Source organism: Oncorhynchus nerka, linkage group LG6, assembly GCF_034236695.1.
Source record: "Oncorhynchus nerka isolate Pitt River linkage group LG6, Oner_Uvic_2.0, whole genome shotgun sequence".
NCBI classification, from domain to species: Eukaryota; Metazoa; Chordata; class Actinopteri; order Salmoniformes; family Salmonidae; genus Oncorhynchus; species Oncorhynchus nerka.
This window is the reverse complement of record NC_088401.1, coordinates 54,636,250-54,654,041: the sequence shown is the minus strand read 5'-3', so window position 1 is coordinate 54,654,041 and position 17,792 is coordinate 54,636,250. Positions and strand designations below refer to the sequence as shown.

Here is a 17,792-nt window from a genome sequence, read left to right as displayed (position 1 = left end):
TCTTTGTCCCCGTGTGCAGTTGCAAACCGTAGTCTCGGTTTTTTTTAATGGCAGTTTTGGAGCAGTGGCTTCTTCCTTGCTGAACGGCCTTTCAGGTTATGTCGATATAGGACTCGTTTTACTGTGGATATTTTACTGCTTTACTTTACTGTTTTACTGCTCCCAAGGATGAACCAGACTTGTGGAGGTCTACAATTCCTTTTCTGAGGTCTTGGCTGATTTCTTTTGATTTTTCCATGATGTCAAGCAGAGGCCCCGAGTTTGAAGGTAGGCCTTGAAATACATCCACAGGTACAACTCAAATGATGTCAAATAGCCTATCAGAAGCTTCTAAAGCCATGACATCATTTTATGGAATTTTCCAAGCTGTTTAAATGCACAGTCAACTTAGTGTATGTAAACTTCTGATCCACTAGAATTGTGATACAGTGAATTACAAGTGAAATAATCTGCCTGTAAACAATTGTTGGAAAAATTACTTATGTCATGTACAAAGTAGATGTCCTAACCGACTTACCAAAACTATAGTTTGTTAACAATAAATGTATGGATAGGTTGAAAAACTAGTTTTAATGACTCCAACCTAAGTGCATGTAAACTTCTGACTTCAACGGTATATATAGAAAGAGAGCGGGCGCATATGCAGAGCAGACCAGAGCATGTGAGCAGAGTTAAGCAGTTGGAAACAACGCTCATGGAGAGGTGCTTGCGCGGCGCTCCATGTGCTTTCCTACGCTCTGCTAAAAACCACTCCACACACACACAAAAAAAAAAACGGGCCCTCCAAATTCGCTCCAATCATTAAAAATCACAATTTAACCAACACCCATCTATTTTTGTGACTACCTTGACCTACCAATTTGTATTTAAGTATGGAAACCAAACCCTATGGATTTGAATGTAAAGTATTTGAATTAACATGAGAAGGCTACATGTCATATTAAACAGCATGTAAACACTCCATATAGGTCAGGAGCCAGACAGGGAGCCTAGAAGGAATGAAAATGAATTATTTAGGCTGTATTATTTCAAGGCTATAGTCTACAAAGAAATACACGGAATTATTTGGTTTAGCTATTTGTTTCAAGTGTATGTGGCGGTTCTAGCTTCAAAGGCGTCCTGGGTGAACCCCCGTCCTTAGTGTCCCCGCCCGCCCGCACCAGGGGGCGCCTCGTGCCAACCCCGGCGACTGTCAGTGTCGCCCGTACCCAAATCTGCTACTGAATTTTGTACTAGTCTATTAATACATCTCTGTAAAAATTTGTCATCTCTCCCATGTCTTATTCGATTAGTATTTTTGAAAGCGTAAGGATACTAATTCAGCCATAGTTGTCCTGAAATGTTTATTGCTTGCCAACATTTGACTCCCTCCTCTACTTAACATAACACACATACATTAATTATTAATTTCAGTTGCCTAGCCTGACAAAGTTTGTTCTCTAGAAAGTATTTGACTCTGATGTGTGCCACAGAGAGTAATTGAGAAAATGAGTGACGGGGGGGGACCTCTGGCAGGGGGGAGACTTGTCACAACAGGTGAGCAGTGGAGAACATCCTTTCCACACTTGCAGAGCCACTGGGGATGCTAAACAGCCTTTTGGCCACACTTACCAGGCTGGGCAGGGATGTGGAGTTGTTTTAAAATGTTTCTATAGATAGGCCTAAAGGTTTAGGCAAAATAACCCAATCAAAACGGAAAGCTCCTTGAACGTGGGAATATGCCAGGCCTAATGGGCCAAAATCAATTATGGCCTATTGTATCGATAATAGAACAAAAATGAATGAAACATTTAGTTGAAACTAAAAATAAAATATGTTTAGTTCATAAATACCTTGCTACGATGACACACTTATCTACCCACCTTAATTGCTTTCTTTTAGCATGTGCACGTAGTAAGTACACCATCATGCTTTTGGGATGTCTTTTCAGACAATGATTCTTTAGTTGTGGACACTACATCACCCCAGTCCCTCTCTTGCTTCTCATCTTTGTAAGTCACCTTGATTTAGCATCTGTGCTTTTGATCAGTTTCTTTATGAAAATATTTAGCAGTAGCTAAAGCAAGCAGCACACAAGCAGACTACAAATGCATGCTGGCCGGGCGTGCCCTGAGCTCCTAAAGTGAGCGCTACTGGAGCGGGCAAGAAGGTCGATGCTCCAGCCTATGGGAATCTCAGCTCCAAATTGGACAAGCTCTAACCACTAGGCAGGTAGCCTAGTGTTTAGAGCGTTGGGCCAGTAACCGAAAGGTTGCTAGATCGAATCCCCGAGCTGACATGGTACAAATCTGTTGTTCTGTTCCTAGGACGTCAGTGTAAATAAGAATTTGTTCTTAAATGACTTGCCTAGTTAAATAAATAAAAATATAATACTGGAGCAGACAGACTTCTGGAAAGTTAAAGGCAAATTGACTGACCAGACAATGAAATAGCAGACAGTGAAGGTGGGCACAAGGTAAACTATATCAGGTAATCATTTTAATTAATACATTACATGAGGGGCCAGTCAGTGGGGCGTTTGACGATGACAGGGTGAGCTAGTATCCTTCTCGCCCCCGCACTTTCTAATAGCCTAATTGAAGTCATTATTGGGATTGAGCCGTGTTGGTAATTGTAATGAGGCTCTTTAAACTGGCAGTGGAGTCTGGCATGCCATGAAAGCAAGGTTCGCTTGGCTCCCTGACTTCCCATGACATTTATAGCAGAGAGAGGGAGAGCAACTGACGGCCGCGGAAGAGACACTGAGCATTTGCACCCTGGTCAAATAGCCAACCCTGGCCCTGCTCCACTCCATCTGAACATCTAATCAACCCACAGTAAGAGACGAGCAGCCAGCTAAATCCTCTCCTCCTGCACCATGACTGATTAGGCTCCAGAGGGCAAAATGGCAGCAGCCCATCACCCAAGGCAGGCCGACACATTATCTAGTGGAAGGAGTATTTGACTCCCGCACCTTCAAAGAGTTTCTCTGAGATCCTGTCTGTGCATCAGGATTAACTGCTAATCTACGGCGGTATTTCAGCAGACTAACTCCACAGCGACAGCAGTGAGTAATTGCTCCAATTTATTTCCAGATCAGAGGGTTATGATAAACAATTAAGGGAGCAATTAGGCATATGTGATTAAAATCTGATTTGATTTGACACCCTATTCTCCACTCTTTCTGTCACACCTCAAGTTAAAATGTGATTGGCCTTTCAGCTTCACTAACTATTTTTAACAAGATATAGCGAGCACCGACATGAGCGAGCCAGGGTGGCTGTGAGTGTATATGGACAGAATGAAAAGAGAGAAAGCAGAGAAAGAGATGGCTGGGAGGTAGGTTTGAGTGTTCGGTGTGAACAGTGTTCATCGTCAATATTTAAACAATGAAAAAGGTTCATTTGACCAAGGTGAAAAAGGGGAGAAGACAGACGTGCCACAGGAGATACTCATATACAGTGGGGCAAAAAAGTATTTAGTCAGCCACCAATTGTGCAAGTTCTCCCACTTAAGATGAGAGGCCTGTAATTTTCATCATAGGTACACTTCAACTATGACAGACCAAATGAGGGGAAAAAAATCCAGAAAATCACATTGTAGGATTTTTAATGAATTTATTTGCAAATAATTTAGTTTTAATGTGGCAAATACTTATTTTCCAACATGATTTGCAAAATTCATTATAAATCCTACAATGTGATTTTCTGGATTTTTTTTCTCATTTTGTCTGTCATAGTTGAAGTGTACCTATGATGTAAATTACAGGCCTCTCTCATCTTTTTAAGTGGGAGAACTTGCACAATTGGTGGCAGACTAAATACTTTTTGCCCCACTGTATATGAGTGTGTCTCTACCCTCATTTGAGCCTGACAAGATGATCAGAGGGAGAGCGAATGTCCTAATACGTCATATTAATGTGTATCTTTCAGAAACAAATTATTTTTGTTGATGGGTAAATCCATTTGAATTCAATCACTTGACAGCATCCCTTTTGCAACAAAAATGTATCCTAAAAAACAAATTCCATACGTGTTTGCCAAAGGTAAAACTGAACGGCAAAACATTTAGATAGAGGTGCTCAAAGTTGACCCATTTTGCAGATCTCACCCTACTACGAGACATCCATGTCTTCATCATTGGAAATGATAAACGGTTGAGTTTGATATTACTTAAAAGCGTTGTAAAACTTAAATAAAATAAAAAATGAATGTCCATTTTTATATTCACATGTTGTAGCTTAGACCATTTCACATCAGGTGTTAATGTTGTGCCTGCCCTCGGTTGAGACACGTTCTTGAATACAGGGTGGGTGTCATTTCAATCATAGAAACAGAATTTTTAGAATGGCCCAATCCCTTCAGTCAGACCACAGCAATGAAGCTGGTGCACCATTGAAATGTAAAATGTTTACTTTTAATTACTAACAAATATTTCCATTCAAGTCAACATTCTCTGATGTGTTGACCATCAACCATCTTTGTGGTACAACTTTAAAGTTACATTTGAATTCTATTACATCCATCAAACCACCCCGTTTGTAAGCTTTTAAATGACAAACTCAACTTGTTTATCTTTTTCCAGTGATGAAGACATGGATGTCTCATGGTACGCAAAATAGGACAACAAAAGCATATCAGCACAGGTCCTCTGAGTCGCAGCTAACTCTTGACACAATACCGTACTGAAATAGAAATGGCTACTTCAAGCACATTTTCCAAATGACAAAGGAAGAGGACAACGGACAGTGCTGGCCAAACTCCCAAAGAGCTCATCTCCATAACAAGTGAAATGGGTGAGCATCATCCAGCAACACCGCTCTCCTCGAAGGATGTATATATCGGCCTGGTCTTGAACAGTTTATACACTACAGAGAACCTGCTGAATCAGATGAGCAGCAGGGCAACAAAAAGAAAGAAGGTGATTACATCATAACAAAGAAAACATGGTATTTCTCAACTCCATTACGTTCTCCTCACACGCGAGGCAGTGGTGCGCCTCATGATTAATCATGTGTAGCGGCAGCAGCAGGCTGAATGGTCTACTGGAGGCATCAACAAGACGCATCAGGAACTCTGGAGGAGCGAGAGGGAGAGCCAGGAACTGTATTACAGGGCTATTGACTTGAGTGTTTCACTGGAGTGAAGTGGCAGTATGCTGCTACTACTAGTAGTAGTACAGTAGCAGCAGCAGCACAGTAGAATGAGTTTAAATCTTTGTTTCCATTGAACATGCCATACAAATAAAGACATTTTTATTAATCATATTTAGAATGCCTTGGTACTCCTTTCTTTTTGACAACATGTAAAGTGCTGGTCCCATGTTTCATGATCTGAAATAAAAGATTCCAAAAATATTTCTGTACACAAAATGCTTCTCTCTCAATGTGCACAAATTTGTTTACATCCCTGTTATTGAGCATTTCTCCTTTGCCAAGATAATCCACCCAGCTGACAGGTGTGGCATATCAAGAAGCTGATATAACAGCATGATCATTACACAGGTGCACCTTGTCCTGGGGACAATAAATGGCCACTCTAAAATGCACAGTTTTGTCACAACACAATGCCACAGATGGCAAGTTTTGCAGGAGTGTTCAATTGGCATGCTGACTGCAGGAATGTCCACCAGATCTAGTGCCAGAGAATTTAATGTCAATTTCTCTATCATAAGTCACCAACATAATTACAGAGATTTTAGCATTATGTCCAACTGGCCTCACAACCGCAGACCACATGTAACCAGGCCAGCCCAGGACCCCCACATTCAGCTTATTCACCTGCGGGATCGTCAGAGACCAGCCACCTGCACAGCGGATGAAACTGAGGAGTATTTCTGTCTGTAATAAAGCCCTTTTGTGGGGAAAAACTCATTCTGATTGGCTGGGCATGGCTTCCAAGTGGGTGGGCCTATGTCCTCCCAGGCCCACTCATGGCTGCGCCCCTGCCCAGTCATGTGAAGTCCATAGATTAGGGCATAATGAATTCATTTCAAATAACTGATTTAGAAAGCACTCCAATTGCCACATTAAAACTAAATTATGCAGTAGTTAGAGGAGTGGCAGAAAGGAAACATGAAAGCAGAGAGAGAGACACAGCATTCTATTCTGGCCCGGTGGTGGTTGGCCTCTGCCACTGGTGGACATCAGCTTGGTACCAATCAGTCCTTAGGAATCTTGGACGGTCTCTTAACCCACATCCTTCCCCACTCATGTCTAGGGAAAGTGATGACTGCGCAGTGCTGTGGACAGGCTGCCTTCCCTCTCCCTCCCTCTGTCTGTCTGTCCCCACCTCCCACCCTGCTCAGCCTCTCCACGCTGAAAGAGCCAATGCCGGGTGACCTTCAACCACACCCACAGGGAACCAAAGGGGGAGAGTGAGGGAGGAACGATAGAGAGGAGAGGTAGAGTGAATGGAACCGGAGGGCATAAGGAGAGAGAACGGGAGAGTAGAAGGAGAGAGGAAAAACCTCAAATTGAACCCAGGGAATGGAAATCTCTGTGGAAGCCAGTGGAGCGCGTAGCTGATTGTGACAAGAAATATATGACTCTCCTTCCCCTTTCTCACTGGTCTGACTAAAGCTCTCACTTGGAGATGACCCGCACACACGGAGAACAGAGAGAATAAGAGGGAGAGGGGACAAATGAGAGTCATTGAATTTAGATGTGACCCTGAGAAGGTGGAGATTGATTTGCCTATGCACTTAACGGAACACAATGACAAGGTGACGCAAACGTCCTCTCCTTGACCATCAAAACAATCTCTCCAACACTAAAACCCTTCCATTCGGAAACCCTTAGGCTATACTGCAGCCGACTGGGACCCATTTCAAATTTACAGTACAACAAAAAGACAGGATGGTTTTGAAGTGTGTCCACAGGCATCTCTTGCTCTACTTGCTTCCATATATCTGAGTGACATTTCAGTAAGGGTTCATTGTGTATATCTGATATTTTACTGGCAAGGCAATCAAAGCCATAATCTACTTCCATGTAATACAAAGCCATTAAGCTAGTTATAATTTCAGCAAAGTGGTATCATGATCATTACCATAACCGATGGGACATAACCGTGGGCTCCTAAATATTCATGCATTCCAGTCTGGATCTTAAAGTTATACAGCTGAGCTGATGGTAAAAAGGAGGAGGTGGCAGAGGAGAGCTGAGCAGGGAGAACGAGCGAGGAAGAGAGGGAGAGCTGAGCAGGGAGAACGAGCGAGGAAGAGAGGGAGAGCTGAGAGCACGTAACCTGCCTACAAATGAACACCACTATCAAAGTCTAGTGGCTTGGTGAGTTTATTCATGGCTCTCGTGTCCTCAAGGTTTCCTTTACAGCCAATACTTCCTTATGTGGGGGGGGGGTTGTCTATTCCTGATAATGATTCCGCGTCAAGCAGTATTCCACTTCTGAGCGACTTCGACAGCTTAGAGCACGGCCAATAAGCCCGCACAGCTCCTTCGTGACTCACTGGATCTTCGGCTGCCAGACCCGAGGTGTCAAATTCAGGACGGACATACTGAGAGATGGAGAATTCTGCAGCCGCGGTGGTGACCGTGGAATAATTCAGCAAAATGACAAGCTTATTTGACCGACTCAGAAGAAAGAAAAGAGTCTTGACTGCTTAAATGTGAACTTAATTTGGACAAACTCAAAGATCGACAGAGGGCAATTACTTTTCCCTGTTTAACAGGATAAGACCATCATAGCAGAGAGGGAGCCTTTTCAAAATATTTTTGGACATATAACAAACAAAGCAATCAATGTAAGGAGTCAGTTTGGACCTTCATGTTCATCCAGGGACCATTCAACTTCTACTAATAGACGAAGTGGATCTCAATCAAGCCAGGTGGAGAGGCAAAGCAAGAACGCATGCTTTGGGTAACTATCCCCCACTTTCAAAGAGTTGAATTATGTATGCATCTACTAATAAAAAAGGTCATTATGTAACAGGTGGTGCATCACATTTGTGCATAAGACTAGATGATTAGGTTACATTTTGGGGGCTGCATCAACATAATGGAAGACAAAATCGCCCATAGAGAGGGGATTTAAAAACAGATCTGTTGAAATGATCATGGAAAATAAATATTACATTTGGAGGAACATGCACCAACACATATTCACCCCCTACACGTGTAAAATCTTATAATAGCTGTTCCCACAGGTTTACAAACGCTTCTTGAGACATCAGATGTTACTGCTCAAGGGCAACTCAGTCACCAGGATTAGACGGGATTTTCCATTAGACTTATACAGATTTCACCCCCATTCATTCATCCAGTTTAATTGCACACACCTAATCACCTCTTTCTCTCCAACAAGCAGTCCTCTCAGTCTCACTCGCACATCCCTTGCTGGTACAAGCAAGCAGTTGATTTAGTTTGTAGTAAGACAAACATTCCAGGCAGAATGTTTTTATAGATGAATTATAGAGCAATTCATATTCCTTTTACCTTCAGCCCAGCACACCTGGTAGACCTCCAATATAAAGAGAAAAACACAAGTGACAAACAAGGAGGCGAGCCCGATTTCAAAATTATACGTGTGTGTGTGTGTGTGTGTGAGGGAGGCAATTCGAAAGCCATAACAGATTACCCTGGGTAATTGGTGAAAACACTCCTTTCTCCACCACACAATACACACAACAAAGTAGCCTTTATTTTTGCCCTGTTACACACCTTGGTCTGAGAAATCCCAAGGAAATCATTTACCTGTCCACCTTCCCAGGCCCTTTCCTTACCGGTGCAGTGGAAAAGCCTGAATCAGCTACAGTATCCATTTCTAATCATAGTGATGATGAATTTGGTCATTATTGATGAGCAGAGTGGACACACACACAGCTGTCATCCGGCACGCTCACTCAGAACAGAATCAATTGGGTGTGTTGTCAAGCCGTAACACAAACACAGGCTGACAGAGGAACGCCGGGGTTCCAGGGTACAATTTGAGACGCATATGGAATCGCCAAGAGGCGTGGTGGGAATGAGAAAGGCAACAAAACACACCATCTGGGGTGGCAGATTACCTTTCTCCTGCCTCTGACGGCAGTTGGGGGTTGTTCAGCTAAAGCACCATTTTCAATTCCAATATTCTCGAAGTCAGCGAATTGATACACTAGAATCCATTCACTTCCAGCAATGATAAATCAGGTTATGGGTTGCAGCGAAACAAAAAAACATCTGATAATCATATATGAGTGATTCTGACGTCTGGGCTCCTCCTTCACCATGCCCCTCGGAGGATCAGTCAGTCTAGGTTGTTTCCTCAGTCATCCATTTTTCACTTATCTGTTCCACAAGAAGTAGTAATGCATTTAATTTCTTCGGTTCTCAGAGTTCGCGTAAGACACCATGTATTTTTTCCCCACCAAATTCTGTCTGCCGCTTCGTCTTCCTCACTTAACCTTCCATCCTGCGCTCATCTCCCCTCCTTGCCAGGCTGAGTTAATTTATGAACTGTTATGTTGTAGTAATACTTTATTAGGAATGTGGACAACCAAGAGCATCAATCTCTTACTTTCAATTCCCTCTCTCCCACAAGTCTCTCCTGCAGACACTGACAGTCTCTCTCGCGCCATTGGATGACAGGGCTCAGATGAGTGCTGCATTGAAAAGATTGATGCCTGTCGTCAATTAGAAGCACACGTTAGCACACGTTATTAAAAGGCAGATCTGTTCATCTGTTCCTCGCTGGCCACAGAGCCCGCAATCGTTTCGCTCGATCAGACTCAAGTGTTGCCATTATGGCATATCTGGAGATGGTAATGATTTATATTAAAATGCCATCGATCCCGTGGAGTGGTTGACACCCTTGGTGGTGCTGTAGGCAGATGGCTAACACTTCTCCTCAGCGCTCCTGGCTGGGTCTGCTCTGAGAACCATACACTACAGTCTCTTAGCCTCAATACGTCAAGGAGAGGCATTTCACCGTACAAAAAAAAAATTTGGTGATCATTTCTCACTCCCAAATCAATACTGGGGTTTTATACAGTCCACTTAAAATATGGCTTCGCACAAAAGAATGTACACATTGGTATTCCATAAATGGGCAAATTAGCCCATTAGAATGGCCTGCACGCAGGGACACACGCACGGTGACAAACACGTGTTCATGAACACACAAGCAAGCAATTACCGTCAAAAAACATCCCCAGAACAAATCTTAAAGAGAAGTATTATTAATATTCCTCCCAAATGAGAAGGCAATTTTCCGCTGACTTTAAGATTGCAGCACGCAGCAACAATGAGGCCGCCTAAACAGCAAGGAAAACAAGTAGACAAGCTGCCTGCCTGGCTGCACTTCAACACAATTCATTATTAATGAATAAGGTAAGGGCACACAAGCAAAACGCCACAGCAGAAAACCTGGGTAATTTTGAGGTGCCGAGCAGGGTTAAAACTTACATAGCTGAAGAGCCACATTGAAATAACTTATCTACAGAGGAGTGAGAAAATGTACACAGTTCCTCAGCATACATGGTCAGGGAAGAACAGTCTCTGACTGAAAGATGGAAAAGCTCACCGCTGAATTGGCATTAAAATGATATTTATCCATAGCAACAAGCAAAGTATGACTGGCATCACTGTTAGGTAAGCAAGCATCTTGAAGAAAGATGGTCTATCATGCAAGTGAAATTCTCATTGGTGAATGAGGACATAGTCTAAAGCCATTCTTCTGAATATAGCACATTTTGTCTTGACTTGTCATCTTTCTGTTTCCTCTCCCAGGCATGGTGCCTACGCCCCAGGTGTGCGTATCAACCCTGGTCACAGTGAGCACAATGGCAGTGGTCGACCTCTACCTGCTGGAGCAGAGCATGCTGGGAGCCCGCGGCAAGGCAGGGCCCAGCGTGTGGCCCTGTGCCGCCGTGCTGCTAGGTGACCTGGGCTTCCTGCTGGCGCTGCGGTTCGTGTCGGCGGGCGTGGTGTCGGAGGCGCTCTCCCCACGCCGCGGCTTTGCCAACGCCCTCTGGTTCCTCTTCCTGTCCCTGCTCCAGCTCAAACTCTTCTTCGTCTGCCAGAACTACCGGACGGAACGTCGGCCACCTGACCCCTTGGCCAGGAAGACACTCACCCTGCTGCTGTCTATCTGCCTTCCCTCCCTGTTCCTCATCCTGACTGGGGCTGACAACATGACGCCAATGCGAAGGAAGCAGGAGGTGCGAGGGAGGCTGCTCTGGGTGGTGGTGGACCTGCTGGACGTTCTGGACCTGCAGGCCGGGCTGTGGGAAGCCCACAGGGGCCACTGACCTGAGGGTGCCCCTGTGGGCCGAAGGCCTGGTGTTCTTCTACTGCTACGCCCTGCTGCTGCTGCTGCCCTGTGTGGCCCTCACAGAGCTGGGGGCCGCCGCCATGCCGGGACAGAGGGGGGCACGTAAGGAGCCCCTGTACCCCTGGCTCAGCCTGGTCACCATCAACGTGGTCACACTGGCCCTCAGGGGAACAGGCATGCTGTGGTACCGGGACCCCCGGGTCTCGACAGTGTTCCTGGGGAAGAACCTGCTGGCCCTGGCTGTGAAGCTGAGCTCAGCCTGGGAGAGGCACAAGCAGGGTGGGGACCGAGGGATGGGGGCTGGGGACGGAGCAGAGGCAGGGGGGGAATCCACCCTGGCAACACAGAGCTCAGAGCAGACGGAGGACCAAGCCACAGGCAAAACCACCCCTGGGCCGCCCTCCCGCTACCACATACCGTCCCACTCCCACAGCCACGGTTACTCCCTGTCCCACGTCAGTCTGGATCCCACAGAGACCTCCATGGGCCCCTCCATCGCCCATGAACTCTAGAAACTGACCAGAGAGAAAGACAGCTCGGCATCAGCCGTCAAGCTCATCAGAGCTCCCAGGTCAGGGAAGCATTTAGCACTGAAGAGAAGACGGTTGGCCTCACACTGAGACAGAAACTAAAAACCACAGGCAACCAACCCAGGCAATCACAGCAGTAACTCATCCAATTAGCTCACTTTGGTTAAAGGGATGATTTATCCATCCCCTGGGTCCCGGACGCTTGTAGTATTTGAGAGAGGGCTGGGGCGGCGTGAGAAATGTAAAGCGAAGAACTGCATTGTTTTCCAAGGAGCTACAATTAGTACTGGTTCCACACAGACATGGGTGTCATATGGGACATAATCCCGTGGTGTTTGTCAGTGTGTTTCCTGTGAAAGCTCTTTCACCGCTGTTGTCAGCGACACCTCCGGGACAGTTTACAAACTGAAATAAAGTTTTTCATTCTCCCAGGCTCCGACACTTTATTGGCCATGTGTAGGAGGGTATTGGCAGCCTGTCACCACAAATGGAGAAAACAGGATCATAGGTCGATCAATCACAGCTAGGGGACATACTAGCTGTCCAACTCTCTGCACATCTGAGGCAGGCAGTGCAGCAGCGTAATGTGCTATGAGGACAGAGTGACAGAGAGGAAAAGCTATCATATAATCACAACTTAACCAGTAGCACCAGCCCTGGTAGGCATGCAGTGATCCTTCAGCCAGCCATTTGTCTGCTGGTCTGACTTGAATGTTTCAACAGGGGAGCCTGCAGATGGGCTAGGGTGTGTGTGAGAGGAAGTGCTGTTCTGAGGATAGGCAAGGGTCTATTCAATTTCCATCAGCGGTTCCTAATGCACTCCGCACCCAGTCTGCCTCCGCTCTAACCATTAATGCTATTATTAATTGAAATTGGGGCCCATTTGTCTAAATGCTAATAGCTTAGATAGCTTTATACTTGGTTTACAGGGCATATTTACAGAATGCGCTAACACACCAGGGTTGGGCTCAATTAAGAATTGAATTGAGAATGCCTCAATGAGTGACATTTCCCAGAATGCATTAGTTTAACCTTCAAGTTCACCCGAGGCCTTCAAAAAAGAAGCCAAACAAATTAAATTGGTTGGTGGAAACATAAATTGGCTATTCTAAGCACTAAAGTAAAACAAAAAGTACAAAAACTGTAAATGAACATTGTTTACAGAGAAAAGTGATATTCTTTACTATCTGAAAGTGTGACCCGTCAGATTCAATTAAACTCATGTTCTATGACTGAGATTCATTTCTTTGAATTGCACTGAATTTAATTTTACTTCATGTCACTCAAAACTAAAATGTTGCATCCTGCGGGGTCGCCAATTCTAATTAGAATTTAAACAGGAGTTGAATGGGAGTGTTACGAAACCGATTAGACAGCCAACTGTGAACACGGTGCTCGATAAGTCTAGGGGGTTGTGGGCTTGCCTAACGGTTCAGTAATCTGAATCGACGTGTCCATTAATGTGACAAACAAGCGTATGTGACCAGGTATTGAATGCATTTACCCAGGAGACACCAGCTCGTCTCTCTTGACCTCTTGGTCAGCCAGTCCAAGCAGATTATTATTTGTTCAGATGGTGGATCAAACTGTTATAAAAAGGAATAAATACCAAAGGCATGCCCAAACTAAAAGACAACAAAAAAACAATAGGCCTAGTTGCCACCAAAGAAAACCATCAACCTCACAGATTTCCCAGCTAGGACATTGACAGTCAATCACCTTAATTGGCAGCACCTAACGTGCTCATCAAGGCTTCCTAGCAAAGCACAGCCCTTGACCCGGTTGGTTGCTGCTGCCCCCTGGGGATGAGGTGTGGAAGTGTAGGATGTTGTTTTTGTAGTATGTTGCGTCTACTTATACTCCTAAAACCTATACTACCTAACCCATTCCATATCAGACGTCAATTCCAAAATTCTGAATTGAGCCCAACCCTGACACACACACGCAGTAAGGCCATTCCTCCAGGGAGTTTCTCTGTAGTTCTGAGAGAATCGGCAGGGATGTGAACTAGAGTAGGCTGGGAGTCTGCTTCTCCGTCTCGCGCTCTTTCATCTCTCACTCACTCTCCATTTCAAACACTACACATTGTGGATGCCCTCCCCGTTGGGCAACTTGTCTCATATTTCAAATATAACGGCAGAAACTACATCAGCCGCCGCTTCAGCAAATGACTACTTCCTTGGATTTGTTACACCTGTTAAGCCCCATGTACAACCCTCAGCATTTTCCTGAGGTTCCGAAGATATAGTGGCGCCGCTCTTCTTTCCTCCTCCTCTCCCTCTTTACTCGCCTCCATTGGGGTGTGCTAATTTCACTCTGGACTGTAATTACTTCTCCCCCACCAAAGCCGTCAGGTTCTCCCTTTTGTCTCCCGTTCGCCCTTTTATTGCTCTCGTTTGTTTAAATATGTCCTGCGGCCGACAGGCAACCTACCTCTTTGTGCTCCCTCTGTCAGGGGTGGTTAGACAGAGGAGAGGAAGGGGAAAAAAACAAGGAGAGAGGGAAGATTAGGGCCAAAAGGCCGGTGCCTAAAGCAGATCGGCTGCCGACTGGCATTTATTTACAATTTAGCCTACCACATATACACTCAGAGCTTGATGGAGCAAGGCAGCAAAGAAACACACACTCGCACGGTGCGCCGCAACAATGGCATACCAAACCACTCTAAAAAGAGGGTCCCTTCAGACATGCAGCTGGGCTTTGCCTGGACGCAACCCGTCTCACCTCATTACCACGCTCTTCATCTTTTCCTGGGCTCTTCAACCCACTGTGTGTGAGAGGGATACACTTAACAGAAGGGAATCTAAATCATTCAACATGGTTCAGCTCTCAAAAGGCACCAACACCACTTATTTTTGTCTGGAACTTACAAGTATATTTTAAGCGCAACTGCCAACCGATGACGCACAAGAGCCTGACACTCGAAGACATTCAAGAGGAGACGTGTAAAGAACTTGACACTATGTTTCTCTTTTTGTTTTGAAGAAAATAGAATAGGAGAGACAGGAAGGGAAGTCTAAACAGGGAGTTTACCTGTCCCAGGACAGGACCCAGAGGTGGTCCGGGGGCAGCCTGCCCTGACCTCACGATGGCCCGGATCACACCCCCCATGTCCACCTTCTTCACGGCCTTAGCGGCCTTGGAGATCTTGGACATCGTGGTCTGTCTCGATCGCTCTCTATCCGCCCGTCTGTAAGGAGAAACAGAGACTACAGAGTTAGCCTTTTCTGCTCAGGTTTCTATCAACTTCACCCACCAAAGACACTTTTAAACAACTAATTTACAAACATGCTGGGTTCATTAAAATATCCCACACAGTCCAAATCGATAGGATATACCCCTGGGCTAAACCCTGGTTTTCAATTTCGTAGCAGTCGAGTAATTAAACAAATCTTTGCATTCGATCTCCCTGCGAGAGTCACCTGGTCTCCTGAAGGGCGTTTGTGATGTGGATCAGTAAGTGTCTGAATGAAAATATAGGCCTTGGGATGAGGACTTTCTCCACTGCATCTAATCTGATACCACTACCAGAGCAGTGTAGAGTATAGAACCACAGTAGCCTGTATGACTTATAGCAACCATGTCTTTCTATACTGATTTTTGCATAGCCCCCACCAGCAGAGGTCAGGGGTCATTTGGAACCCAGCCAAGACACGGTCAGGCGGATAAGTGACAGAATTAATAAAAAGGAGTTGGAGGCATCATCACTCCACAGTGAGGGGTCTTTTTCATTCCACCTTCAAATGCATTTACCAAATTACCAGTCGTTAGTGGAGTGAGGAGAGTGGGCTGAACTCTTGGCTCTGCTCCACGGAAGGAGGCAGAACACATAAATAGCAAGCCTGTAGACTGTAATCCCCACTTGGAAAATACCACAGCTGTAAAAACCCAGAGATCAATGGGTGTAGACAAGAGACAAGTAGGGAATTTTAAGGTTTAGCCAGGTGATATTGGGTGAGACCCGCATTCAATAGAAGTTACAGCTTCAAAGGAGTGGAGAGGAGACCTAAAAACAATTCAGTTTGGGCAACAGAGGATAACCAATTAGATTAAGAAGAGATGAAGAGCAGAAACAATCGAAAAGATACAGCTGAGCGCTTTGGTGTTTCAAAGTAGCAGAAACTTTTCCAATAAGAAGTTGTGGTTGTATGTATTGTAGCTGCAGTTGTTGAAGTGAAAAGTAATTGCGGGGCTTTGTAAAAAATGTTAAATTGCATTAAGCTGGTTGGCTAACTTTGGGGCAACAAATACCCTTTAAGTTTTAAGAATGAAACTCTACCCCTTGCCTATAAAATGTCACTCACGTCCGCCACTACATTTCAGCAGTCAATTTTGTGCTACTCATTTGTGCTACTAACTTGCAACTCCACCGTTAAAGAATCATGTAGCAGTTTAAATCGATTTGTGAACAAGTCAGAAATCGAGAGGAGTCCAGCATGCATCAACGAGCAAGGTAATCTCCCCAATTTCAGGTTGGGAAAAAAGCAATGCGCAATGACCAAAGAAATAGCATGAGTGCTGAAACTGACAACTGCCTTAGAATGGTATTCAACCTGAAATACAAACGCCAACACACATTGACCAGCCGGTGAAATGCAAGGCAAGATGTGGAATTATGTTACCACATAATAGAAAATAAATTAGGAATGGCAGTGAATGTGTAATTTGTATAATTTGGGAATTATACTTAAAAATAATGAAACGCAATTTCAACGATATGACTGAGTTACAGTTCATAAGGAAATCAATCAATTGAAATACATGAATTAGGTCAACATCTATGGATTTCACATGACTGTGCAGGGGGCTAGGCCCAGCCAATCAAAATTAGTTTTTCCCCACAAAAGGGCTTTACTACAGACAGAAATACTCCTCGGTTTCATCAGCTGTCCAGGTGGCTGGTCTCCGATGATCCCGCAGGTGAGTAAGCTGGATGTGAAGGTCCTGGGCTGGCCTGGTTAAATGTGGTCAGCGGTTGTAAGGTCAGTTTGACGTACTGCCATTTTCTCTAAAACGACGTTGGAGGAGATTTATGGTAGAGAAATTAACATTCAATTCTCTGTCAACAGCTCTGGTGGACATTCCTGCAGTCAGCATGCCAATTGCATGCTCTCTCAACTTGAGACATCTGAGGCATTGTGTTGTTTGAAAAAACTGCACATTTTAGAGTGGTCTTTTATTGTCCCCAGCACAAGGTGCACCTGTATAATGATCATGCTGTTTAATCATTCTTGATATGCCAGACCTGTCAGGTGGATGGATTATCTTGGCAATGGAGAAATGATCACTAACAGGGATGTAAAACACATATGCACAAAATTTGATCGACATAAGCTTTTTGTGTCTAGAATCTTTTATTTCAGCTCATGAAACATGGGACCAACACTTTACATGTTGCGTTTTTATTTTAGTTCAGTATAGATTTGTAGTATGCGGAAATTAGGTGTCATGCTTTAATGCAGTGGTTCACAACCTTTTTCGGTTACTGTACCACCAAATTCATTTAAATTGCTCTGCTCGGAGTACCCCTGAAGTATCCCCTCATGTGCATTTGACCAGTAAGCCTATGGTCTCATGGAGTCTTCTCAAGTACCACTGTGGATACACCACAACTCCAGAGCATGAATAATGAAAACAACAGTTCCCTCTCAAAATGAAATTGTTTATCAGAAGGCCAAGCGCAGAGGGCTCTTGAAGCACTGACCTAGATAACGGCGACAACTGACAACACATTTCACAGAACTGCATTGTGCATTCCGAAATCATATTTGACTCAATATTCTCTATTTTAGAGCTAGGCAGCTGAAACACTATTAGAAGGTGATACGTATTGCTATTTCTGCAACTACTACTAGTCAACCTCCCATTGATGAGCATGCTAAAATACTTGAGGCTGGATAATCCTTACCAAATTAGGAATTAAATGTGTTTTCTCTGGCCAAACACTGATTAAAAGGGGGAGCAATAACCTCTATGGAACAGCCACATTGGCACATCATTTGAAGATACAGGG

General features: G+C 44.5%; 1 protein-coding gene and 1 pseudogene across 2 annotated transcripts in view; one reads left to right on the top strand and one right to left on the bottom strand.

Moving 5' to 3' along the window:
• mrpl11 (mitochondrial ribosomal protein L11) overlaps positions 1-17,792 on the bottom strand; it is a 63,071-nt gene that overhangs the window by 14,978 nt on the left and 30,301 nt on the right. For both annotated transcript variants that reach the window (XM_029662006.2, XM_029662007.2), the window contains exon 2: positions 14,813-14,969. In XM_029662006.2, the coding sequence (XP_029517866.1) occupies positions 14,813-14,935 (123 nt within the window). In that variant the 5' untranslated portion in view covers positions 14,936-14,969. The remainder of the gene's footprint in view (positions 1-14,812; positions 14,970-17,792) is intronic.
• LOC115130655 (transmembrane protein 121-like) lies at positions 7,157-12,203 on the top strand (annotated as a pseudogene).